Source organism: Triturus cristatus, chromosome 3_2, assembly GCF_964204655.1.
Source record: "Triturus cristatus chromosome 3_2, aTriCri1.1, whole genome shotgun sequence".
In the NCBI taxonomy this organism is placed as follows: Eukaryota; Metazoa; Chordata; class Amphibia; order Caudata; family Salamandridae; genus Triturus; species Triturus cristatus.
In genome coordinates this window covers 826,355,490-826,381,360 of record NC_140584.1, presented here as the reverse complement: position 1 = coordinate 826,381,360, position 25,871 = coordinate 826,355,490, and the positions used below count along the sequence as shown (strand labels likewise).

At 45.5% G+C, this 25,871-nt stretch overlaps 1 protein-coding gene across 4 annotated transcripts in view; it reads left to right on the top strand.

The window, feature by feature from the left end:
* The window catches only part of MYO1C (myosin IC), a 416,904-nt gene that overhangs the window by 138,636 nt on the left and 252,397 nt on the right, over positions 1-25,871 (top strand). Inside the window, exon 1 of one of the 4 annotated variants that reach the window (XM_085649049.1) lies at positions 14,220-14,426. The exons of the other annotated variants lie outside the window; for them this stretch is intronic. Coding sequence (XP_085505175.1) covers positions 14,412-14,426 — 15 coding nt within the window. The 5' untranslated portion in view covers positions 14,220-14,411. Of the gene's footprint in view, positions 1-14,219; positions 14,427-25,871 lie in introns of those variants that run through there. 4 annotated transcript variants of the gene reach the window in all.

Below are 25,871 nucleotides of genomic sequence, written 5' to 3'. Positions count from 1 at the left end.
ACTCGTTCTTTTGCAGGATGTGGATTCTTCTCAGAGATTCCCTTTCTGCTGACATACATGAAGTAGATGTATTCCTAGTAGGATACAAAACTTCAGCAATGCAGATGGCTCAAAGAAACTATGCATTTAAATCACTTCCTGCTTTCACACAGTATTTGATGCGTATGCAGTTTTGCCGGATGGTAATCCTCATGCAGATTTATCAATCGATAAAACCATATGTGATTAATTCGTATGATGTATCACATGTGGTAAATGTCATACAGGGGGACTCGGAAACTCATAATCGTAGAGGTTCACGGTTAGCTTCACCATGTGGTAAAAGTATCGCCGGGTGTGGAATTTTCGCACACTGGTACTGTGTGAGGGCCTATGTGGTGGTGTAAGTGAGATGCTTTGGGGCTTCTTATGGCAGCTTAGACTCGCATTTCATTCCAGTTTCCACTGAGAAGCAGCGGACGTTGCCTGTAATCCTGCATTTTGCAAATTAAAACTCAGTTTGACCATCAATTTTGCACTCCTAAAGCCAGTATGAGTTTTTTGGGAGGCCGGTATAGGGATTTCCCCCCACCCCCTCCTATAATGCTGGCACTATATAAATCAGGGCTTTCGTCCAGCCCTCGTAATGGTTCATGAAATTGGCAAGATCCTGGGATGCTTTGTGAACTGCTAATTTATATGCCTAGCCCCCTACATTTATTTTGGGGAAGGGATGGGGGCTGAGGCCTGAGTTGACAAATGCATGTAGTTCTTCCCTCTCTGTGTCGAGACTCCGCCTCGTCCCATGAGTCTGGAACACCCAGGTGGGACAGAGCACACTGTTGCCAGGAGCTCTCTTTTGGCCCTATTCAGTCAGCGACTTACCTTCCAGACCTATGATGCTTTGATGTCATCTTGGCTCTCCGATTTGTGTTATTAGTAGTGTAGATCTGGCCTTCATCAGTCAGCATTTGTTTGGAGTGGAACCATGTAATTTTCCATTACATGTGCCAATGGGTGCATTTATTTGAACTGCAAAGATGAGAGGGCGGGGCATGGAGTTTTTCACCTGGAGAGCTCCACTGGTACAATTCCCTTCTCTTAGCGGTGATCCTGGAGGAGTGATTCGATGCATTTCAGGGCATTTGCTCAGATTCCCTTTCAAACCTGTGAGTTTTTGGATAGGTCACTGTTTGCCAAGCTTTCGGGTAGTATCGGTGCTCTGTTATTTCCATCATCTCGGGCTAGGAGACCTTCTCTAATGTTTGTTGTTGAGGATATTCTTTAGAATATTGTTGGGTGTGCAAAGTTTCCGATTACCCAAGAACCTTTGGCACAGCTTTAGTTTTTTTGTCAGGAGGTGGGTGATGATTGCATGCTTCAGATGGTCAGCAACAGCTCATTATGGGTTTAACAGGCCAACACCTAAGTGAATGTGGGGGCCTGTAGGAAGAGCCCCTTGATGTAAACTGATGGGCAAGGCTGAAGTGGTAATCTGGATTCTTCAGTCTTTCTAACAGTCCTGGTCAACCATTCCGTATCCAGATATCCTCACAATTTTGTGTATGATGGTGCGGTGGGGGTGAGGGGGGGTGGCAAGGGGCTGCTGCTGGAGGAATGAGATCTGTGATGAAGGGGGTGAGGGAATGATTCTGGACAAGCAAAGGCTCAGTGATGATTGGGGAAAGGGAACAGTGCAGGGTGAGTGAGCCCTTTGTGTTGAATGAGGTATGGGAATGTTTTTCGTTCGTTTCTAGGGTTTCCATTCATTGGTTGTGTTTGATTGCTTGGTTGTGTACGGTTAGTAGAGGTTTAAGAGTCTAATTAAGTGGATATTTTTCGAAGGAGATATCACGATAAAGACACTGTAGTGAGACGGTCCTTCTTTGTGTCTTTCCCGGCACGCAACAAGGCTATTTAGAGTCTTTTGTCAATTGTCCAGGGCTGGTGACTAAAAGCTTTTGTTTATTCTGGTTGCTAGACTGAGTTAGAATGCTTGTTGTCACAGAGATGAGTTTAGAAAAGAAAGAAGGAAGTGAATCTTAGTTGATGTTTTATAATTCCAAAAGAATCTGCAGGTGTCGGAGTCCAGTCCCCCTGCCGGTCGCATCTTTTGAGTCTTCTGAGTTGGTGTAAACGTGAGAGTGTTGGCTGCTGTCTACCTGCTGCCATATGTTCACACCTGATATTCTGTGTTTGTACTTAAGCTGTCTTAAAATCTTTGTTTTAGAGATTAGAGTAGTCAGATTTCAGCTTGGTGTTGACTGATAAACCCTTTGCAATACGCTGTGCTAGACCATGTACTTGAAAGTATTCAGTTCGATTCAACATCTAGGTACCTGGATGAGACATAATGGGTAGAATTGATAGACCATGCACCCACGACCGCCCCACTTTGTAACCCACTGGGGAGCCCTTTCCTCACACTGGCTCCCTTTCCACCAGAATCGGTTTCCCAGAAGCCTTTATGTGCATGCTTTAAGATATCAGGAAAGAGAGGCGTACATATAGAATGAAAATGTTTTGGACCAGGCGTAAGCTCATGTATGTTTCTGTGCATGTACGGAGTATCCATGGTCCGGTCTCAACTAATGTGTGCAAAAAAGTATCACTGGAGCGATCCACACTGCAGGTCTGCGAATACTATGCAATGTTTAATAATAAGTCTTTACATTTAAGTCTCCACATTTAAGTCTACAGTTTCTCCTTTAAAGGCGCCATCTAGTGAAGAGAAAAAAACAGTTCTTTTTGCTCAGCTGATCATCACTAAACTTTTAAGTCCTATTGTGACATAATTCACCGGATGGCCTGTTTAAGGCCACGGGAGTCACATCCACCATAAGCACACATGTCTCAAGACTTGTACGGACCAAGAACTGCACAGAGAAGCATTTCTGGAGAGGGGCATTATTCCAGGGGCATCTGCGCAAGGACTTGTACTCCCTGATTCCATTGAGTATGCGCATATTTAAGGTATCTTGCTCAAACATCATCCTCTGCTTCTTATGCTCCTGCAGGATTACAAGACTTGCTTGACTGACACCACTTGTAAAATGTAAACCACCCGGTTGAAGCTCTTGAGTCTGGTTCTAAAGTTGCTGCCTTATCAAACAGACTAGTCTTTTTCTTAAAGATAGTCAAGGATGGAGAGAGCCTTCTTTCCAATGTCAAGGAGTTGAAATAGGAGCGTGTACTGAGAAAGATCGACTGCCCCTGATAAGAAGGTTGAGTCTCTGCATCTGCACCTTCAGCTGGGCTTGGATTTGCTCCATGTGTTGCAGGCTGAGGATGGGGCCACATTCTAGCAGTCGTGCAGACGGGCACTAACCAGTGGAGATACCTACATGTTAAACAATCATCTTTGAAACGGAACGTTGTGCGACAAGGAGCCAATGAAGGGCCCGCCGAGCTGCCCGCTCCGTGATCTCTTCTACCATGGCCCAGATAGTGCAGACAGCTAGATTCTGTATCCTTTGTAGTCACAAGAGCAATATTTTAGGAAGGTCTGTGTAGAGGACATTTCAGTAATCCGAGCATCTGTTTATGGCAGCACTGACTCCGAACTCATGATAACTTGGGGAGAGGAAGGATAGGTTTCAGTCGCCTTTGGTTGAAAGTATCAGTTCTTCACCACAGAGTTAACCCATGGGACAAGGACGGCATCTGCATAGAAAATCACACCTAGCTTTTTGACTTTGTCCACCAGTGGAAAGTCAAAACCAAAGACTTATGACATAGGAAAGGCTATCATAGAGTCATAAAGAGAAGACCTTTCGCCAGAGACAAACAACCTCTCTCTTGGAACTGTAGGCATTCGGCATGTTCCAGATCCTTACATGAGCCGGCATTGGACGATAACTTGATATGTGCCTCAGAGTCCTCTGTGTATTATTGCACAGACACTTCTGGGCCACCAAACAGCTCAAATATAGAAATGAGGAACATGGAGATGAACCCCGAGTGACCCCAGAGTCGGTATGCATACCGAGAGGTAAAAGTGCCCATTTTAACCTATTAAGTGCTGTTCATTAGGAAGGATTGACACCACCTTAGAGTGGGACCCGAAGCCCTTAGCATGGAGGACAAGTGATCCAGATGGATGGTATCATCCACAGGGTCAAAGGCCACAAGAGGTCCAGGGCATCTCCAAAGAGGCTGCTCCTTCATCTAATGGCCAGGTTGAGACAGGGCTCCGCATTGAATCACTGGGTTTAAGATTGAGAAGAGGCGGGTGTCATCCACCAGAGGAGGGCGCTCTTTATACTCATTGACCTCAGGCCCAGGCAGTGTCACTTTGGCCCTGGCAGGTGACTAAGAGACCGGACGGTGCTTTTCTAGTCTGTTGAATGTATTTTACTAAGCCGAGTCTTATTGTTCGGCACCTTTCAGGTTTTGCCTCCTGTAAGCACAAACCACAAGGCCTTTGAGGCGTCTCTCTCTAGTGGCTAGTACATTGGTGACGTCCTGCATATTACCTACGTTTGGGATTTAGGACCAGTTTAAACTGGCTGCTTGTGATCCAGGAGGTTGTGATTGGGGTGTGGTTAGAGCATGTGTTTGTATCCTGGGTGTGCTTTGATGCCCCCCTGTATTTCACTGCTCGGTTCTGACCTGGTGTACAAGGGTCTATCCTCCTTGGAATTGTGTTTTCTTGTCCTGGTTGTTTGTGAGCAGGCGGTGGATTAAGATACCGAGGGCCCAGGACTCTGGAGTTGCACAGCTTCAGACACGCAGTTGTTCCTGGAGCCGTCCAGTGTCTGCTTTCAGTAGTGCGAATGAGACCGATGTTCTTGTTTGAGGATGGCGCCGCGTGACGCAAGCCCCGCCTGAACTGCATCCGTCTGTCCCATGGTCCCCGAGCAGGTGGATTTGGGGGTGCACCCATGTATTCGGTAAGATGCCCGCGCTCGCCACGGTGGAGGAGGCCGCAGTTCCTGAGACGCCGGCGCAGGGGAAGTGATCTCATCCCAGCCGTCGGGTCTGGTTTTCAGCTCGAGCCGGGCTGCGGCGAGAGAGGCTGCTGGCCTCCCGCCATCCCCACTGACTGCAGAGGTTACTCTCCGGATCAGGAGTGACTTCTGCAGCGGGAGTAGGGGTGAACTGCCCCTCGCCCCGCTCCTGTCTGCCATGTGCAGACTGGCGGCTTTCAAAACCAGAGCGCGTTTGTTTTCACGCAGGTTCTCGTACCCCCGTTTGTGATGGTTCATCCAGTGCTTTAAGTGGGCCGGGTCTCACCGGGTCTGAGCACCGGCAATTTTTAAAGAGGGCCTCGAAACGGGTCTCTTTCGGGCTCTGTTTTGTGCCCTGGCGCAGGCGGTCCAACTGAAGTGACAGCAGACACATGGATGTGCGCGTGCTCACACTACTCACTAGTGGCGAAGTTAGTGCATGACGTCATGCCAGGTAAGGGGAAGGAAAATCCTTTAAAGAGAGTCAATTTCTCTCTGGATTTCCATTCTCTTTTCGACACTCGGGAGCAGAAACATTGTCGTGGTGTCACCAGGGCTTTAAGGGGAAGCTTTTTCAATATTATATAACATGCCATAGTTGCTGCTTATTTATGCAATGCAACTAACAACCATTGACAAAGCCAATAGTCCTGACTTTTTGTAGGTAAGATGTTACTTGTTGTATCATATTTCTAGATGCAATGACAGAAACATAAAATACAAGTCGGGCGGCACACTATGCTAAGCACAGGGTTTTTAGTTTGTGTTTCAAGCCACGCCATTAATTACATTGGCCACGCCCCTTTGAGAGACCCTCCAGTTTTCTCATCCCACTTAAAGCCCTGGGTTCATCCAACCTCACCCATTTGTCCCGAGCCCCAGATCAGAGAAGCAGCCGCTGATGGAGAAACAAAGGCTTCAGCCGCTGTTCCTTTAAATCGCTAGCGTCATTTCAAACTCGTGTTTTCTTTTGCCAATATTTAACTCCTATGTAATTTTCGTGCCGATTCATTTTCTTGCCTGGAAGTTTCGCAGCTCGGCGTCCCGCAGTTCCCATTCCGGATGCCCAGAGTTAGCAAGCACTGCCGCTTGGTGCAGTCCGTCGTCGCCTCCTCTGCAAGGCCCTTCCATGGCCGAGAGTCGCGTGCACCCAGAGGGCGGCCTACAAATAGTTAACCGTGGGCGCAGGCTGGAGCCCGTCAATAGAAGCCTGTTGTTTTCAGACCATACGTGCAGTGTTGACATTGGAGTGCACGGGCGGCTGGGGATGGGGCTGTGGTCTATACTCTGGGCTAGTGCGTAAATATAGGGAGATAGACGTTTTGGAGGTTTGAATGTGCGTTCCAAAGAGCTGTCGAAGATACTCTCCCATTCACGGAGGTTTCCATCGGGTTTGTGCAGGTCTGTGTATCGGGACATATTTTGACTAGTCTCTACTGGGGACGTTTCTTGTATGAGTGGCATAAGAAAGTGCAGCTATTTCTCGCGATACTATAGTAACAAACTATAACTGTACGTTCGCATCCCCTGTTAATCACGCCCCACCCCCAAACACTTCTCACACAGGCTGCATTGTTTGCACATTTTTCTGCATCCATTCCTATTTCTCATCATTTTGCTTAAATACACGCCCATGTGCAGCGACTGAACCTCTGTAAATGCATAGCTGTTGAATATAGGCAACATAAAGAACCCCCACACCCTCCAGCCTCCCTTAGGAGCCCCCCCCCCCCTTCAGCATCCCAGAGGAGCCACTGATCAGAATGGTACCAGTCTACAAAGGTTTGAAGACAATGGTTGGTATAAGCCTCCTGCTGCAACTTTCCAATGTTTGTCTTTCTGTTTCTCCTTTAAATTTAGAACATTCTACCCTCAGTGGGTGGAATGTTCTAATGGCCTTATAGACCATCTTCCTCTGGCTATATCAGTTGTTAAAGACCCTCTCCCTCGGTATAGGCCCTCGCCTGTGACTCAGTCCTATAACTGGTTTAGGGCCTTTAAAAACCGGTATAGCCCTTGGCATCAGACTATAAGGCTATTTTGCATGAATTGGTTCCTTCTACTTTACTAAGTCAAGGATATTCCTTGGTATATTTACTTGGGATTTACCTATTCACTTGTGAGTTCTGACATGGTGCTGGTCAGATCCAGGCTTGGTACCAAAGCATGGACCACCTTAGTGGTTGTGAATTATATGTAGGGGCATTTCATGCACTGGTATGTCTGTCTTTACATCACATCTTGCAACCCTGGTCAGTCTCCTAGACAAACTGAAAAGCTGTGAATAAGGGCCCATGTTGCACCTTCATCTCTGTGGTACCAAGCCCCAGAAAAGTGGAAACCAGGTGACTACATCTTTCTTTGAATTGTAGTGCTTGAAGGAAGTTCACTCCCCTGGGCAGCTGAAAGACTACGCTTGCTTGCTAGTCTCAAACAAAACCTAACATGTTCTTCAATGCAAACACCTTTGCTGATGGTGTGGCATCCTCTTGCACCGATGACCATTCACCCGAGAATCCTGTTGCACGTACTTCTTGTATCACTTTTGGCAGTCATTATAAAATATTGACTGTGGTGTCGGTGTTTAACAGTCATTCTATAATATTAACTGTGTCTGTGGGTGTCATTCCTTGCTTTTTTTATGTGATTATGCTTTATTAGCCCTGCAGTGGGTACCGCTTTTCGGCATCAAGGCCTGAATGTGGGTCTCACTAAATTCACAAGCAAAAGTAAATCTAAATTGGCTCCATGTCAGCAGAACACCACATTTCAATTCCTGGACTTTGCTTTTACAGAGCAGTGCATTCTGGGAGTTGAAGTCTTAGGTCATTTTAATGGAGCCAATTGCACCAACGCCCTTGATTATAGTGATATGGAAAAGCAAGGTCCAGGAATAGGAAAGTGGTACCCCGGTGACTTGGAGCCATCTGATCACCCTAAGTGAATTCCCTATGAATATGCCAAGGAAACTACTTAATCCAGCAAGCAAGTTATATCCATTCGAAGCAATAAACTTAGTATTGCTTTTCCGTCGCCCTGGTTTTCATGTATGTGGAAGTGCACAGCTCGAAGATAACTACAAAGCTAAACTCTGAGCTTGCTTTAAAACCCAGAAGGTTCACACAGGTTTTAAAATACTCCGTTCTGTAATGGAAACTTGGACAACGCCTTTTCTTTTTTTTATCTGGCTAAGCTCCTTTTGCTCTTAAGCTTCATACGTGATTTTAGACCATGTCCGCACGTAAACCAAAGGCTTCCTTTTCAGTTCCATTGAGGGGGTTAATGTTGTATATGTTGAACAGAGCTGTACTAATGGAAGCTTACCAACAGTAGCCACTGCACAGTGCCATGCCACCAAAGTCAAAATGCTGCACTCCCATATTTTAGTTTAACACCTTAATGCTTTCTGGGAGTTGTTAGTTAATCCAATTCACATCAAACACCCTTGTGGCCTTGGTGAGGTGGAAACATCTGGTAAATTTAACTAAAAGGTGAGCCATGATGAGGGTGTACATTTTGATATAGAATAGGTTTTGTATTGCTCTTATATTCAAACAGGCGTAGTTGAATATCGGCTGCCACATAGACTGTCTGAATACTCAAAACTACGCTCTGGTTGCAAAAGAACTGAATTCCTTACTCTTATAACTTTCTGAATTGCTTCGTATTTGGGTAATGGAAACTGCCGCTGCTTTATATGGAAGGGATTTAAATCTGTGTTTTTTTTGGCAGCGCTGGCAAGTCATATGCATGTCTTGTACAAATGCCTTAATGGACCTAAAAATACCCTCCCGCTGTTATTTGTCGATTTAATTGGACAGGCACGTGTCCCACACATTTTAGCGCTTTAATCTAGGTGTTAACTTGTTCATGAGCGCTCCATATTTTAGCAGGTCAGGGAAATGGGGCACAAGCAGGTACGGTTATGTGTTCAGATCACACGTCTCTTTGAAGTAGGGACGCTGGGAACGTTTGATAGATTAGCCAACTCTAAAACACTTTTTTCCTATTCTTTGGCTACAAAGTAATGTCTCTAGTGTCCTCGGACTCATCAGCATTTACAGAGCCTCACAGGTTTGCAGGAGAGCCACTGAGGGATGAGGGGAGGCGCGTCCGGCCTCTTAAATGCCACTTTTTTTCTGATCACTTTTTACAGACAGACATTTTTAGTCTTGCAGACTGTTTAGATGTTAACATACTCCTGCCTCCTTTGTGGCCCGGATGCACATGACCTTGTGTTAATGGAGTGATGTCTGGACGCCTCGAGGAAACCCTGACTAACACGCATTCACATCTGTGCTAAATTGAGAAACTTCTCAACATACTAAGTTTACTGAGCGCATATCTTGCAGTGCCTTTGAGATGGGAATGTACTCTACATGGTAAACAAGTGTGTATACCTGCCCTGACTGTCAGACTGCATGTGAACCTGGTATCCTGACTTTTATTTTCGTACTAGTGTCCCGCTGACCTAGCATGCGCACAGGGGCCTAGGACTGTTCTTGATAATGTGAGGTGCCTGACCCATCCTGTGATGTGGAAGGGTGCACCAAGAGTGCCCTCATAGTGGACAGTGCACCAATGTCCTTGCACTGGGTGCATCGCATTAAGTGGCACTGTCAGTTTACAGTGTTTTCTGTGACCAGGCCTTTTTAGGTTTCGCCTGCTAGAAATCTTTTGCAATAAAAAAAAAAAAAAATCTTAAAAGGGGCTTACAGTCTGCCCATTATTTACCATTTATAGTCTTCGCCAGTCACTCTCGTTTCCTTGCTTCTGACTGGTCAGGAGCAGCTTCTCACGTCATCAGGTTGCTCTTTCTCGGCCTGTCCTCTGCTGTTCCCTGGAGCTTGGACCAAGTACGGTGAGTGGCTGACGGTCAATGTCCTTCCACGGACTGCGCACTTCCGAGGTACTTTTTTTTAAAATTTCATCCCTGCACTCCAATAGAGTGCCTGTGTTCCATCTTTCCACTGCCCATTGTTTGTGCTCCCTATCACCTCCCCTTTTCTGCTGTTGTTTCCCACACTCCCTTGTGTTTGTTAACCACCCCCTCCTGCTGTTCGTTCTTTTTCTTTATTTATTTTGCAATTTTTCATAGCACAAGCTTGACCCGAAGGTATCTGAGCGCTTTACACAAGCGACAGTTGCATTACAGACGGACACATTCACAGGTATGGAGAGATTAAGTGACTTGCCTAGAATCACAGGATGTTGAGCCTCACGCCGAGACTCGAAGCCGGTTCCTTAGCTGCAAGGTCGGTTGCTCTAGCACTTATGCCACATCCTCTCCCCGTGAGATCAGTATATAAGATGGCTGGCACTCCTTTGGAATGCACAATTAAAATGCATTCCCATTATGCATTCCAAAGCAGCTCCAGCCATCTTGTTTTTGTATGACACTTGGATTTTTCTATCTCCAGGTGGACTTTTAGACAACAGAAAGCTTCAATATTATGTTTTACGCCATTGTGGTCCATGAAGATGCAGTTCCTTTTTGACGGGTGACGTTGACACACACGGCTTACGTTGTCACCTCTTAAACAAAATTCTTTGGTCCTCTTGTAGTCTTCTCCGCTTTACAAACTGTGTGATCTTTGGTGCAGCAGGGGATGCCCCTGGGTTTTTGTTGTCTTAACTGCTGGTGCTACAACTGTCAATGCTTAGAATGAGGGTGAAAATCTTATTGAATGATATATGACAACACTGCTTTAAGTGACATGTCGCTGACAACTTCCGCTGACCCTTCCTTTGTATTTTATTTTTAATGCTCAGTGTTGTGTAGGCGAAAGCTGACTTTGTGTCTCAAACACTGGACAGAATATTTACTGATGTGCGTTTCTTGCAGCGGAAATTTTTAACTGAAATGTTAATTTCTGCTGAGCTTTTTGTCACCATGACTGCAAAGGCCAGGTGTCCTTCTTTTGCACTTGGAGGGGGGGTGGAGGGAAGAGCTTCGCATTAATTAACTTGTAATTGTCCACAGTGCTGTCTGCTGTACAACATGGCTTAACGTTTTTTTTTTCTCAAAGAGCTATGACGCGGACAGCATTGATCGTGTCACAGTACTTTTTTTCAAACTTTAAAACATGCTGCACTGCAGCTAATGCTGCTGTGTAACATGTCGAAGAAACATTAACAAAACCAATAGATTTCGAAGAGGCAACACCTATTGGCTTTGCCAATGCTTGTTCTATTTGGCAATGAGAAGGCACTTTACTGACCCCTCTCATGTAAAGTTTCACTGTTACGTGAAACCCACAGCCTTGTGCTGACATACTATGTATATGTCAAGTGTGTGCATGCAGTATGAGAGTAAAATTCCACACACACACACACTGGTCCCAAGGGTCCGGTTTCTACACAGGATCTACCTCTCCAGGTGTACTTAACCCGCTGTGGATGAAGTAGTTTAACACTAAATGCACAATGGGCCCAGAAAGCAATGACGACGTAATATATTATTCATGTTATTTACACAACTTTGACAAAGTATTGAAAAAACATCAGTGCAGGCGGCGCAAGGTGTAAAAAAGTGCCCGGTGCAAATAAATATTTGCACAGGATCATATATACACTCAAGTAACACAAGATATCTGCAACGAGTCCAACTTCCACATGAACATATCAAAGTTTAGGGACTGTAGACTGGATAATCCAGTGAATGTGTTGACATTTCAACCCAAAGGAACTAATCAACGGGTCTCATCAGGACAGCACCGACCAACGGACTGATATCCTTAAACAGAAGCAATCTTCAAATCGCCACATATATTAAACTCTGGATTAAATCTTCAAAATGGTCATCAAGATAGTAAGGCTCTGTTCAAAGGACACTGGCCTTGTGGCCTTGTCAAGAATCCATGTCAGTCACTGGTTATCTAGTGAGGAGAATGGTGACATGGTGCCATTTAGAAATTACACGGGGGCGTAGTTAATAAAGGACTGCATATTAATTCTTCTTCTGAGCACTGTCATTTGGTAGATGAGGGGTGAAACCATTTTCTTTTGGTCACGCTAAGGATGTTTCTGGGTAGGGCCTGGATTTTTGTCTTTCCCCGACTGCTGTTTCAGGAAGGTGATAGCAGCCATGTGCAAAAAACTCACACTTCATTGTGCCCATGTTTTGAATACTCCTGTTTGGAGCCAGACCCACTTCTGCAACTTTGCACAATGGTTGGGTCAGTAGATCAGCCTGAAAACTAAAATGAACCAATCCAAACCAATTCTGAAACCTTAGACAGTGGATTGACATCTCCTGACTGGAACATCTCTATAAAGGTGGAGTCCAACCCACCCAATTCCAGTTCCAAGTGCTTCAGAGTACTGGAAGGACCGCTGCATGGCCGGTCCCTCAGAGGTGAAGGCATCGCCTGAAGTCTGCACTGTATGCTGGAGGAGCGGAGGGTCTGCCCAGTGCCTGAGCCTGCATGCTGGCTGAGAGGGGGCATGAGAGTGCCTGGTCCTGCAGGAGGAATTGCCCAGTGTTTACCCTGCCTACGATACACTCAGAGGAACCAAACTGTCCCAAAGAGCGAAGCCGGGAGCAACCCATGTTCTAAACAGGTTTCCTGGTCTCTCTATACAGATCCTCTTGTGAACTGTACTAAGACTTTGCAAGCACAAGTACCATTGTGCAGCTGCAGTGGGTATGTGAGCACTGCAGGCACTTCCAACGACAGAGAAGAGAAGCCACATTGCCACTGAAGTGCAGCCTGATCGGTCTGGGAAGCAGTAAATTCTGAAGAAACATTATAACTGATGACTAGGCTGGAAGGCCGCAACTACCTTGCCAACTCAGCTGAGAAGGCCACAAGTGCGGCAGCCATTTTGCTGCTATGCAAGGGCTGCTGTGCTGATTGCGCCTTTGATTGCTGCTCCAAAGGAAAGTCATTGCTAAGGTCCCCACAGTGAGGAGCAACCATTGGGTGGATGGGTGCACAGTGTGCGCCCCGCCACACCACACAATCTGCAGCACCAGGGAGCAGGTAACTATTGGAGTTAAACTTCAAATGGAACGAGAGACTTGGTGTGTTCCGAGCAACCTGGCACGAGGACTTGAGACTTTTTGCCAAAGTTAATACCTGGTGTGAGCAGAGGTGTACATCTAATCAATGGTGGTAAAGTGAAGTAATCTGTACCTGTACCTGCCCCTCATTCATACCAAAAGTATAGCAGGGACTATAACTATTGGTATCACCGGATTAAGGAAAGGGTATCGAAAAGGGGATATAATGCTTACTCTGGATTGTAACCGGGATGAACAACTCTGTAATTGAAATTCCAGTTAAGCTTAGTAGTATTTAGTTCTGCTGTGTGATTAAAGTACTTTCTTTTTACCTAAAAGATAAGAACTGGGCTGTATATTGTTATTGTGTCTGTTTGACTATTGTATTCTGCGATCTTGTCCTCCACACTACCTCACTGTATCTGGTTGCCCTTACTACGCTTCGAGTCAAATGCGGAAAGGGTTGTACTCGGCCCAGTTGGCAAAGCCATAGTAGGCGGACCCCATGGCACCAGAGGCAACCGATCTCAAACCCCGTGGTTGGAGCTCAGTAGCCACTCTCTACTCTGCGGGCCACCGAACCTGGTCGGACAGCCTTCCAATGCTATTAATAGAATATTCTAACCAACTGCACTGTGACAAAGCACGTAGTGAAATTGTTGTTTTTAGTGGGTTTGGTGAAAATTAAAATATATAGCCCTTTGTGTTTTTTATCTCTTTATAAATGTGCCTAATATGGGTAATGTATACTTTGGGTCAATTTGTGAACAAGTTTGTTAAACGATAAACTGGAATCTGACTAACAGTTAAACTGAGAGGTGTTGAAGTACGTGTTGGACAGTGGAAGCGCTATTCAAGCAAACATAACCTCAGGTTCCCTTCATACCTCTGTCCAATACTCACCTTCTGTCCTTTCCCTTCTTCCCTCTCATGTCATGTCCTTCCTGTTCACCCTTGACACTTCGAAGCAGACTGCAGGTGTTATACGCATTATACAAGCCAATAGCGCCTTGAAAACGTTACAAGCACTGTGAAACCCTTACATTGCCGTGAAACATCTATGGATGTACGAGTGCTTTCAGATGAAACAATTAACAGCAGCCTATACTTTTTCCAATAGAATGTAACTCTAGGACAGCTCTCTAGTACTTTGGTGCAGTTATCTCTTCCGTTTCCATTGCACAATTTTCCCCCACTTATAAATATTTTAGTGCTCACATGTGTATAGTGTGCAGAGCTATTGACACTCCTGCTTGAGTTGTTCCATCTGCATCTCCTCCCTGCAGTATTCTCAAGTCAGCACATTCTTCCACCAGCTCAGCAATCCTTGGAAAAAGAAATCTTCGAAATCCTTCACTCCAGTGTGAACTACTATCCGCCCGAAGAGCGGCGCGGTCTAGAGTCTGAGTAGAACTTATTGTATCTCACTTTTCATGTAACCTGAAGCAATCTGCGAGGCTTCCACCGCATCCTTGGACATGCCGTACTTCATGGTAAGTTCTCGAGGTATTTTATGCTCAATTTCTGAATTGCCTCAGTCCAAGTTGTTGTGGTCTGCTTCTTGTAGTCCGCGATGGTCTTTGATTGGTCCAAGTTGTTGTGGTCTGCTTCTTGTAGTCCGCGATGGTCTTTGATCGGTCCAAGTTGTTGTGGTCTGCTTCTTGTAGTCCGCGATGGTCTTTGATCGGTCCAAGTTGTTGTGGTCTGCTTCTTGTAGTCCGTGATGGTCTTTGATCGTGTTCTCAGTTACTCCATTAACTTCAATTATTGCACTACTGCTGTATCCGACGAGTCTTGCATCACTGCTTATCTCGAATAGTTAGTTGTTGTTAGTCTTTCTCCAAGTTCTCTAAACGCTATTTAGTATGGTGCTTGTGGTTGGCGTCTAAGAATGAGATCTGGGTTCCTGTATACCTGTTTGCTTACTTCTGTCATTTGCTCAGCACTGTAGTAGCCTCATCCACAATGCTGCTAACTCCTGATGTCAAGGGCTACTTCCTTGCCTTTTGCTCTCCTCTACATCCAATTACTTACACTGTCTTTATCTTGGTGCCTCAGTAACTAATTCTTTTAATGCATCTCTCCCTTAGATGCCACCTCCCTTGGATATCAATCCCTCTTTAAGACTATTAAGGGACTCGTACTCAGTAGCAAGTGAAAAACTAGACTCCAAAGTACGGATTACCAAAATCTTGATCTTGCATAAACATTTTAATAAAATACAACAGGCGCCTAGTCCGTCCATTAAGAATTTGATCCCAAATGTCCTAAGACTGGAGTTAAAATTCGTAATTAAACCCATCCAAAATGAGGTGGGAAATAATTCTAGCTCGATTTTGTAATTAAACACAGGCCAATATTTTTACGGGGGAATAAGTTCAATATTTTGGCAATCTGTTTTTAGAGTCTATTTTTTATTTATTATTTCTTTTTAGAAAAGTATAGTTTTGCTTCCTGTTTTGACCTAGAATCACCTACTCAGCCTCTCTAGAGCATGGCTACGTTAACATTCTCTAACCTCAACCCCCACTATTTCACAGTGGCCAAACAGTTTGTAATGCGAGTAACTCGTGCCGCCATTGCTGTGCTTCGCCACGGTTCATTCATGCATATTTTACTGTCTTACAGTAACTTGGTATAACACGCCCCATCAGTCTACGGCTGTATGCTTGTACTCTTTCCGTGTAATGCGGGTAACTTGTGCCTCCATGACTGGGCATCTCCATGGTTCATGCTTGCTTCTTTTATTGTCCTACAGTAACTTGGTATAACACACCCCATCAGTCTACGGCTGTATGCTTGTGCTCTTTCCGTGTAATGCGGGTAACTTGTGCCTCCATGACTGGGCATCTCCATGGTTCATGCTTGCTTCTTTTATTGTCTTACAGTAACTTGGTATAACACCCTTTGAGTCCATTGCTGTATGCTCGTACTCTTTCCGTGTAATGCGGGTAACTTGTGCCTCCATTACAGCGTGTCTCCATGGTTCATGCTTGCTTCTTTTATTGTCTTACAGTAACTTGGTATAACACCCTTTGAGTCCATTGCTGTATGCTTGTACTCTTTCCGTGTAATGCGGGTAACTTGTGCCTCCATGACTAGGCAGCTCCATGGTTCATGCTTGCTTCTTTTATTGTCTTACAGTAACTTGGTATAACACGCCCCATCAGTCTACGGCTGTATGCTCGTACTCTTTCCGTGTAATGCGGGTAACTTGTGCCTCCATGACTGGGCAACTCCATGGTTCATGCTTGCTTCTTTTATTGTCTTACAGTAACTTGGTCGAACTCACCGCCCTTGAGTCTTTGCTGCATACTGTTACTCTTTCCCTTAAGTCTCCTCCGATACCTCTTATCAATGCTCCGTGCGGTACTTGCTGGCTTGCAGCACTCCACAGCTCTCTGTATTGCCTCTCAAAGTTTCCATTGCTGTACACCACACTTAGCCCCGTGTCAATAGCCTGGAGAGCTCGGTCTGTGTTCCCTGGAAGCCGCACCATCAAATATGATTGTAGCTTTTTGTTTACACAGTTTCATTTAAGATATATTACTGTTTCCTAACCTGCAGTTTGCAAACATTTAACAGATTAATAAAGTATACATTAAACATAAGGCAGCCCAAGGACTGAATGATTGCAAATTAGAATGTATGTAATGTGTAAATGTTCCTGCTATGTACCCGACCGGCATTACTTTGTGTCTAAAGTATTGTAAAGATTTACCAAAGCTTAGTTTAATAAAAATAAATTTAAAAAAATAAAAATAAAGTATACATTGATAAAAAAAAGCAACATAATTTAAAACGCTGAGTAAATGTTAAGGAAATTGAAATTGGAGCCTAACAAATTGGTACTCTTACCCTGATTTGTGGGTGCACCACAATTAAAGAAAATGGAATCTAGGAACGATGATCTGTGGCCTTCATTGCAGCAATGAAATGCACCAACAAAGAAAATATGCATTCGGAGTCAAAAAAGACCATGTGATACGCTAGCGTTTACCATATTTTATGTTTTAGAAATAAGTCAATTTTGAAAGGCTTTAACATTCCCATTAAATGGAAATGTCGATTTCTGCATTTTTTTGTTTTGTTTGTGAATTAAATAAAACATTACATAATTTGTGTATTTTATGTGTACTTGTTTATGCACTTTTGTGTATTGCTTTTGACATTTAAATCATAGACATTGCTTAGGGAGAGGTCCCCAGCTTCCGGTAGTTATTCAGTGGGGTCCACAGAAGTCAAAAGGATAAGAACTGCTGCTCTATATGGTCTGTTCTTTATTCAAGTTTTGTTGGTATTTAGTAAACCATGTATTTTTTTAATTAAATCATGATATGACAAAGACAATAAAGTTATATATTTACATTGTCTGCGGGGAGAGAATTAAAGCCATACATACATGCAAGATATGTTATTGTGTAAAAATGTTCACGCTGCCCCCCTGTGTTAGCCTTATTAGTAGAACGTTGATCCCCTCAATGGCGCGTCATGGCGTTATTCGGACACAAGGAACGTGTGGCCAACTGGGTTTTACTTCTTTGAAAAGATATGTCCACAAAGGTTTCTTGACTCGTGGATTAACTCCTGTTTTCCAAGATATATCCCCAATAGCTGGATTCGATTGTCCAGAGAAGAAATAGAAAAGACACAGGGAAATAGGTGAACAGTGCCAAGAGCAATTCGTTGGAGGGTTGTGAGTCTTGTGCTTTGGAAAGAGAGGGTGGACCAATTTCTAATTTCTGAGCACTGAGATGATCGCGATGGCTGTATGCGGTTCAGGTTCGGTCACTCTACATGTTGAACTCAGTGAGGCGAGGTGGTTGTGTAAAATGATTGAGCAGTAAGCGTGTGTGTAGAATGGGGTCACGGGCGTGTGTTCGAAGGGGGGCGCGTGAGAGGTATTTTGTGGAGGGAGAACACGGGTGTGTGTTTGAATGGAGGGAGAGCACGGGTGTGTGTCTGCCAGGACACACCCCTTTTTGGTCTATGTATGTTCCGGGATTCCTTCCTTTAGTTAAAGCTAGAGTTGCATACACAAAACTACGGAAGCCCGCATGCGCTTGCCTTCACCTGTACTAAGTGTAGGCAGAGATTGCCGCGCGCGCCCCCGTCTCAGTAAAATGAAGTGCTTCCGTGTATCTATGTGCTGGGTGTGGCAGTACGTTGTGAGTCAACGTGCAGAGGGCGCCTTACGCTGAGATTACAGTTTCTCACACCCCTGTACTCCCAGCAGCCACAGATCTCTCTACAATCATTTTTTCCATTGAAACATACTTTCCCCATAAAAGGAAGCGGAGATGGAGAGCGGGGCTGCCTGGGAAGAGCCTGATTACCCGGGTCCACCCCAGGAATGTGGGCGCTGCCTCGTGCAGCCCGCAGAGCTGCATTAATATGCGTTCATTTGCATCGAGCAGCCTTCATCTTTAGGTGGGACTCGCTGTTCCACGTGTGCTGTCTGAAAAGCATGATTAATGTAGAGGAATGTAAACGAGGCTAATATTAATACGGGGGCTCGGTGTTCCAAGACGACCTTTCACGAGCCCATCTGGAATACCAATGAAGGGGCGCGCGGTACCTTTTCGCAACCCGAAGAAAAGAATGAATATTTATCGATTTGTTGTAGTTACTAATGAGGCTGTCACTCACTGCCCGCCTGGGCATCCTGCATAGCAGAATGAATATTCACTGAGTTGTCTAAGTAAATTATTAATGAAGGGCCGGCCTTCCTTCCGTGCGCCCCGCAGAGCAGCGCTAATGTTTAGGGCCGTGTGACAGGTGCGGTCGCACAGGGCGCTAACCCATGGCGGGGGTGCTGACCTCAGGGAGGGCGCTGTGTTAGCAATATCTTGTGATAGGGGAGATGAGGGGTCACTTTTGTCCGGTGGTAGTGAGAGAATCCGAGGAAGGAGTCACGGGGCGTGGGGGGGGAGCCAAAAGGGATTGTCGCACCGGGCGCTACCAGTGCTAAAGCCGGCCTTGCTATTGTTCACTGCTTAGTGTAACTTTTATTCTAGTGTCTAGACTGTCCCTTCACAACCTGAAGAGAAGATTTAATATACATTGTTTTACTTTTTACTTAGTTTTATCCCTGTGCAGCCTTGGATGAATGAATGAATATCCATCCATTCATTCATGTGTCTGGCTTTAATAGTAGTGCTTGGGCGGAGGCGTCCTTTAATGCAGCCTGCAGAGCGGCAGCGTTATCCATTGGCGAGTCTACCTTTCATATCTGTGATGGGCGCAATGTCCTCTGTAGGCAGCCTGAACAGCGGAATACATATTCATTGTTCAGCCTAAAATATTATGAATGAAAGGGCACGACGTCCTTGTGTGCAGGGCAGCATTGGCAGCCATTGATTAGCACAGCTTTTCTTTTACTGTCTGGGCGCACCACTGTCCCTTCGCATCCCGAAAAGATGATTTAATATGCATTGTTTTGGTATTCATTGATAATACTCTCCCGGTGCAGCCATCAGATAATAACTATTATCGATGAATTCATCTGATTTTATTAATAGTGAATGGGCATACCGCCCCAGTGCAGCATTAATCCTCATTGGTCAATCGAATATTTACGATGGGGAGCCCCCCCCCCTGCAGCCTCAAGAGCCAGAAATATTCATGGTTTAGCCTGCTTTATTTTTCATGAAGGGTCGGAGCGTCCTGCACATCTGCTTTAATATTCATTGATTACAATCACTTTCAGTGTCTAGACACACTGCTCTCCCTACGAGAACATGTAATAATCATCGATGAGCTTTCGATATTAACGATGACCAGTGGCGTAGGAAGGGGGGGGGCACCCCGGGCGTCATCACCGAGCAGCATTAATATAGGCATTCATCTGTTAGGAGTTGAAGAAAGAATTATTGTTTTAGTTCATTAAAACCATAACAATTTTACAGAAATAATACTGGTACATAACATCACAATTGACTAATGTAATGTTCTAGTAAGTCGGAAAAAGAGCATTCGTCAGATCATACAGCGTATTCTTATTAGGCTAAAATTTAAAAAACGGATGTAGAAGAGAAATGGTGTTAAGACTTTTTGACAACCCGGGAGGTGCTTAAAACAAAGTATGGGGTCCAATTTATCAGATGTTTATGCTGAGTAAGCGAGCGCTCTACTTTGTGGACACTTCCAGCCACTTTCGCCAGAACACGCAGTTTAGTCTTATTAGGCTAAGATTTTAAAATGAACAGATGTACGAGATGCAACAGGATTAGAACTTGTTGCCAACTCGGCAGATGCTTCAAACAAAGAGGTGGGTTCAATGTATCACAATTGTGCAAAGTAAGCGAGCTTTATCATTTGTGTAAGCTGCCATCCACCGATCAGTCCATCTGATTTGTCTTTTGTGAGTTTCCTATCAGGAGGCGAATTGTTGTTTTTATCCGTCCTTTCGCTATATGTGATAAAAATGCAGTTTAGATTGCATTATGAATACATTCATACGTGGCTGGCTGGTAGCGGATACTAGAGGAAGATCGTACACAGTGAAGTACGGGCAAAATGCATAGAAAGAATTAAAGAATAGAGGGTTGATTTTTGTTAAATACTGGTTGCGGTGCATTATAAATTATTTCTTGTTATAGCAACTATACATGATACAGTGCAAGATTTTATGCATTCACAAGGCCTGGTGACTATGACTTCGCTCCGCTCTCTACTTGCCACAGCTCGAAAGGGAAGTACTATGGCGGAGATATCTGACACCTGGTTCTTCACAACAGGCTATTTCCAGGAATTTAACAGATTTGCAAATTAATTGTGGGCCGCCAGTGGGAAAACATGTGATTGTGGCTTCCCGGCATGTTGGTATGTTTCTGTTCTTTGAGTGTAGTAGCTTGGCCTATGCAGGCGAGGACAGATGCAAACCAGGAGATTACGGTCCTCTCCTCCATCACCGCAGTGCCTGCGCACTGCCGGGCCGGTGTGTTTCCATGCTGGTCTGGCCGCTAGGGCTGGTATGTTACCCATGCGTGAAGGCCAGAAGCCGTGTTTTATGCCTGCTGAGAATGGAGTGGACCTGCGTGGGGCGGAGTGCCGAGTGTCACAATGCTTTATCACCATCCATGCCTGCGAACGGGAGGTACATTTCCCTTTGTCCTCGAGCGAGGATGTCAGATTTGGGGCCCTGTTGGTCCCCTTTGAACGCGTCATATGGCCCGCTCGCCGCTCATAGATCTGCGAGGCTCAGTACCTCAATGGAGGTGCACGGGTGTTTGCGGGGTTCCGATTGCCGGTTCTTTTGCAGAGCTGGGCACAAGGCTTGCTTTAGGGAGCCTCGCGCACGCTGCCCTTGTACCCGTTTGCCACCGCCGCTGCTCCTGTGCTTAGATCTGGCTTGATTAGGCCGAATTCACGGCGGGTTTGTGCTGGGACGAGTTCTGTGGAAGAACACTCGCCTAAACGCGGTGATCTGCATTTTTTTAATCCACAGTTTCCATTAGTTTAACTGTAATGTTGATGAAGAGGCAGAGTGTACTGCACCACAGCCGACAGGGCAGCATTATATTCATTCATTCATTCATTGGTTTAAATGTAGTATTAATGGACCTGTACCCCCTTGCAGCTTGCAGATCAGCATCAATATAACCATTCATCCATTAGTTTAATATTGCTGAAGAGGCAGAGTGTACTACACCACAGCCTGCAGGGCAGCACCATATCAATTCATTCATTACTTCAAATGTAATATTAATGAATGGCACACTGTACCCCCTTGCAGCTTGATGAGCAGCATTAATATAGACATTCATCCATTAGTTTAATATTGCTGAAGAGGCAGAGTGTACTGCAGCACAGCCTGCAGGGCAGCATTCTATTCATTCATTCATTACTTTGCATGTAATATTAATGAATGGCACACTGTACCCCCTTGCAGCTTGATGAGCAGCATTAATAAAGCCATTCATCCATTAGTTTAATATTGCTGAAGAGGCAGAGTGTACTACACCACAGCCTGCAGGGCAGCACCATATCAATTCATTCATTACTTCAAATGTAATATTAATGAATGGCACACTGTACCCCCTTGCAGCTTGATGAGCAGCATTAATATAGACATTCATCCATTAGTTTAATATTGCTGAAGAGGCAGAGTGTACTGCAGCACAGCCTGCAGGGCAGCATTCTATTCATTCATTCATTACTTTGCATGTAATATTAATGAATGGCACACTGTACCCCCTTGCAGCTTGATGAGCAGCATTAATAAAGCCATTCATCCATTAGTTTAACTGTAATATTGGTGATGAGGCACAGTGCACTGCGCCGGAGCCCGCAGAGCTGCATTAACATTCATTAGTTTAACTGTAATGGTAATTAAAGAGCGCGCTGTACGCCGTACCGCCCGCAGAGCTGTATTCATTTAATATTAATTCGCACGGAGGAGGGGTGTAAATGAATAGTTATGAAGAGACCAGCCTCTCTCGTTGGGTTCGGCCTACACACCGTCCTTAGCCCCCCATTTCCCTCGGTGTCACTCCGATGGTGAGTCGGTCGCCTTACGCAGCGTATCCCCTGCTCAGAGAACTACACAGGGCAGAAAGACCAAAGCGCGTTTTACATTCCCTGACTATATTTACCTACTTAATCAAATATTTCAGCGCCTTCCAACCACTCCCTGATCGTCCACTAAGTGTCTCTAGGCTTCCCGAACTGCATCTGACCTCATGCACGCGCCTGTTTGTCCTGTACATCTGTGCCCGATGAGCACGTGCTTCTTGCGCACGCACGTCATGCGTCTCTCCGTACGGAGCTTCTGTCTCATGCATACTTATCTATGCACACATTTGACCTCTTTTTCGTTGCACTCCGCCCTGTGGATCCAGGTCTTCCTTGCTCCTCATTCTTGCACGCGCATCTCTGTATGAGCCTTATTTTAGCTTTAGTTCACTGTATATTCCCTCATCTGTGCGCTTAACTTTCTTGTGCACCAGCTACACCTGCCTGTACTAGTTTTCCTGTTCATTCGCCTTTGGGTTTCTCAAGTTTTCCAGTCCGTGCTCGAGCAGCCACTCATTCCCGGTATTTCCTTTGAATGCTGGAGCTTGTAGTCTTTATCTTAAAATGGGTTAAACGTGACTACAGATCTCAGCATGCAACTTAAACCATTAGATGTTGTGCGGAATAAAGTTCGATATTTACCGCTTCCACTAAAATGCTGTTTCTGTGGGTTCAGATATTTACTGCTTGTGTTAAATACCTCTAATGCCGAGTTTTCAGATTCTGAATGAGGCACCGCTTGTATATTCGGTATTACGCACACCAAAAGTCCGCATGTTTGCCTTTTTCCAGGTCTTTTCTGCTGATAAATTTTTGCAACTTGACGCACCGGAATCCGTCAGTAGTAGACTGAGGTTGCGATCATTATTAGACAACTGGTAATTCCAATCTCCATTCAAACTGAAATCAGAATTTATCTCCGGATTTGTAAGCAGGGCCTCAGTATTCGCTTCCTGCATATGTACACGTCAATATATCTGTCTCCTGAGCTTGAGCTATCACTATCAATACCTATGGCCTGGTACTTGCCTAAAGTCCCCGCCTCTTCACCCTCAACCCTTGGGGTGTGCACGCGCCAGGCTTCCATGGGGCTCCCCCCCTTTTATCCCAATGCAAACAATTCAAGCACCACACTGCTTTGGATTAGGGGTCGGAAACCCCCGGCTTAATTTTATTAGATAAAATAAACAAACATTAAAATGTATTATTATTTACATTATGCACACAATACGCAGAAAGTCCAATACATTGATAGGTACAAGCTGTCAATTGGCTAACCTTAACATTTTTCTAATACATATCGGTTCCTATCATAAGCTAAGCAATGAAGATATTCTCTTTCTTCAGATCCCTGTTAGAGCCTACGGCAAGGTCAATGACTGGCGGCCCTATGTCAAGATCAAGCTAGGTCCCAACCTCCAACGGAGTGACTCTGTGCAGGGGGTCCAGCTTACCGGATGGATACCTCCACCGGGCCCCCCCTACGCCCTTAAGGATTCAACTCCATAAAAGGCTGCTGCAGTTATGCGTCCTTTGTGCGTATGCGGGTATTGGCCAACCAGCCTACTGGAAGCGTGGCCTCCCTATCCCCCGCACCCTTCCAACCTTCCAGCCTACCGGCTGTAACTGCCCCTGGAGTTCCATGAGAGACCCTCTGTCGCCCCCTTGGGCGTCCCCATTTTGACCATGGTTATGCCGGTTAAGGACCGAAAACTATGCTCACCAATCATGACCTTACCGCCACAGGCCAGTATAGTTGACCAACTATCTGACCTCCCACTTCCTCCTTCTAGGAAGGTCATGTTGCGCTCCTTGCTCTATTGAACCGCACCCCTAGATTTTTTCAGAACTAGGTCCATACTCAGTCTAGAGCGGTGTATGTATCTGATCCTGCCATAGGCAAAAGCATTCCTAGGCGTCCTCCGTAGGATATTAGACCTTATCCTTGCTTACGACGCCAGGCCCAGTGAGCCTCAACTATGCACCCTCTGTGCCGACTTGTTTTGCGCGGAAATAGTCCACCTCCTCACTGGCAGGAGGGCTTCCCAAATTTAGTAGGTATAAACGTGACCCAACCACTGTTCCGGGTGTTATATAGCATACATAACCCCAGACGCTTCTAGGAAACAGGTCGCCTTGCGCAAAATCACAGCAAGGTCCGTAGATACTTGTAGGTACACTGACGCGGGTGGTGATCTCATCTCGCCCCCTATCCACAGTGGCTGATGCTCCCGTAACAAATGTATTCCAGGACCTGCTCAGGGTGTCTCTATCAAATACTAGGTAGAGGCATACTGCCTGGTTCCTGGCAGGGCAGGCTACCTTAAGGGACTTTTGTACCCGCTCTGCCCCCGTCCCCTTAAACTTGTTCTGAACTAAGAGGAGATTAACATACCACCTCGGAGCCAATAAATGGCCTCTATTGATAGAAGCACGATCAGCCCTACAGACACGTTGCACCAGACATGGGACTCATTGCTAGTGTAACTGCACCCATCTCAACAGGGTTGGTGCCATATCGGAGTAGTCGACTGATCCTGGAAATTGAAGACCACACAGAGAGTGCCCCACAGGCCCCAAGATCTCCCATAAACCTAGCCAATGAATGTGCAAACAACACATGCCTGGCCACTAGTTTCTGGGATAGGCTCTGAGTGAACCTCTCCCTCTACTAACTATCTGCTTGCTTCCTTGCTTAAAGGACCCTTCAGCTGGAAAAAGTCCACCTACTGCGGAGCATCCCAATGCCGCGCAGTACATAAAAGGTGGCACCTGTGTGTACAAGTGCCGTAAGATGATGTTTATTAGCAGAATACTATTTCAAAGCAGATGGTGTTGAGCTGTTGCATCCGACCGCAACCCCTGGGTTTGGTCAAGCTGGCAAGACATATGCACTTGTAATGCAGCGGACTGCTAAATACCCCTACTGGCGGCAAATTCTGGTTGTCTATAACTTTACCTAACCAAGACAGTGCATGGGCCGCAGCATCTCACCCATGCATGCTGGCACCTCTGAGCCATTCTCTTGATCGCTCATCACATTTGATGCCTCCGTTTGCCACACTCGTTTCGGATCATCACGGTCCCACTTCCTGTCAAGATCTTGCAGACATTGCTGTGTGGATCACCTTCCAGGCATCTTGCTGTAATTGCGGTGTGGATCACCTCCCAGGTTTCACAGTCATGGATCCAGCCATACATAAAGGAACACAAAAACACAGATGATTAGTGCTCTTAGCCGGATAAGAGATACTGTTTACATGCCACCCCCATTGACTACGTCATGAGACTGTACCCTCCCTTACGACCCACACCCTCAGGGATTCAAGTCCTATTCTAAAAAAAGAAGGCTAATAGTGAAAAGCAGGTTGTACTCATATCCGGTGATGCAGCCCCAAGAGCTAGTTACAGTATGAGAAGCT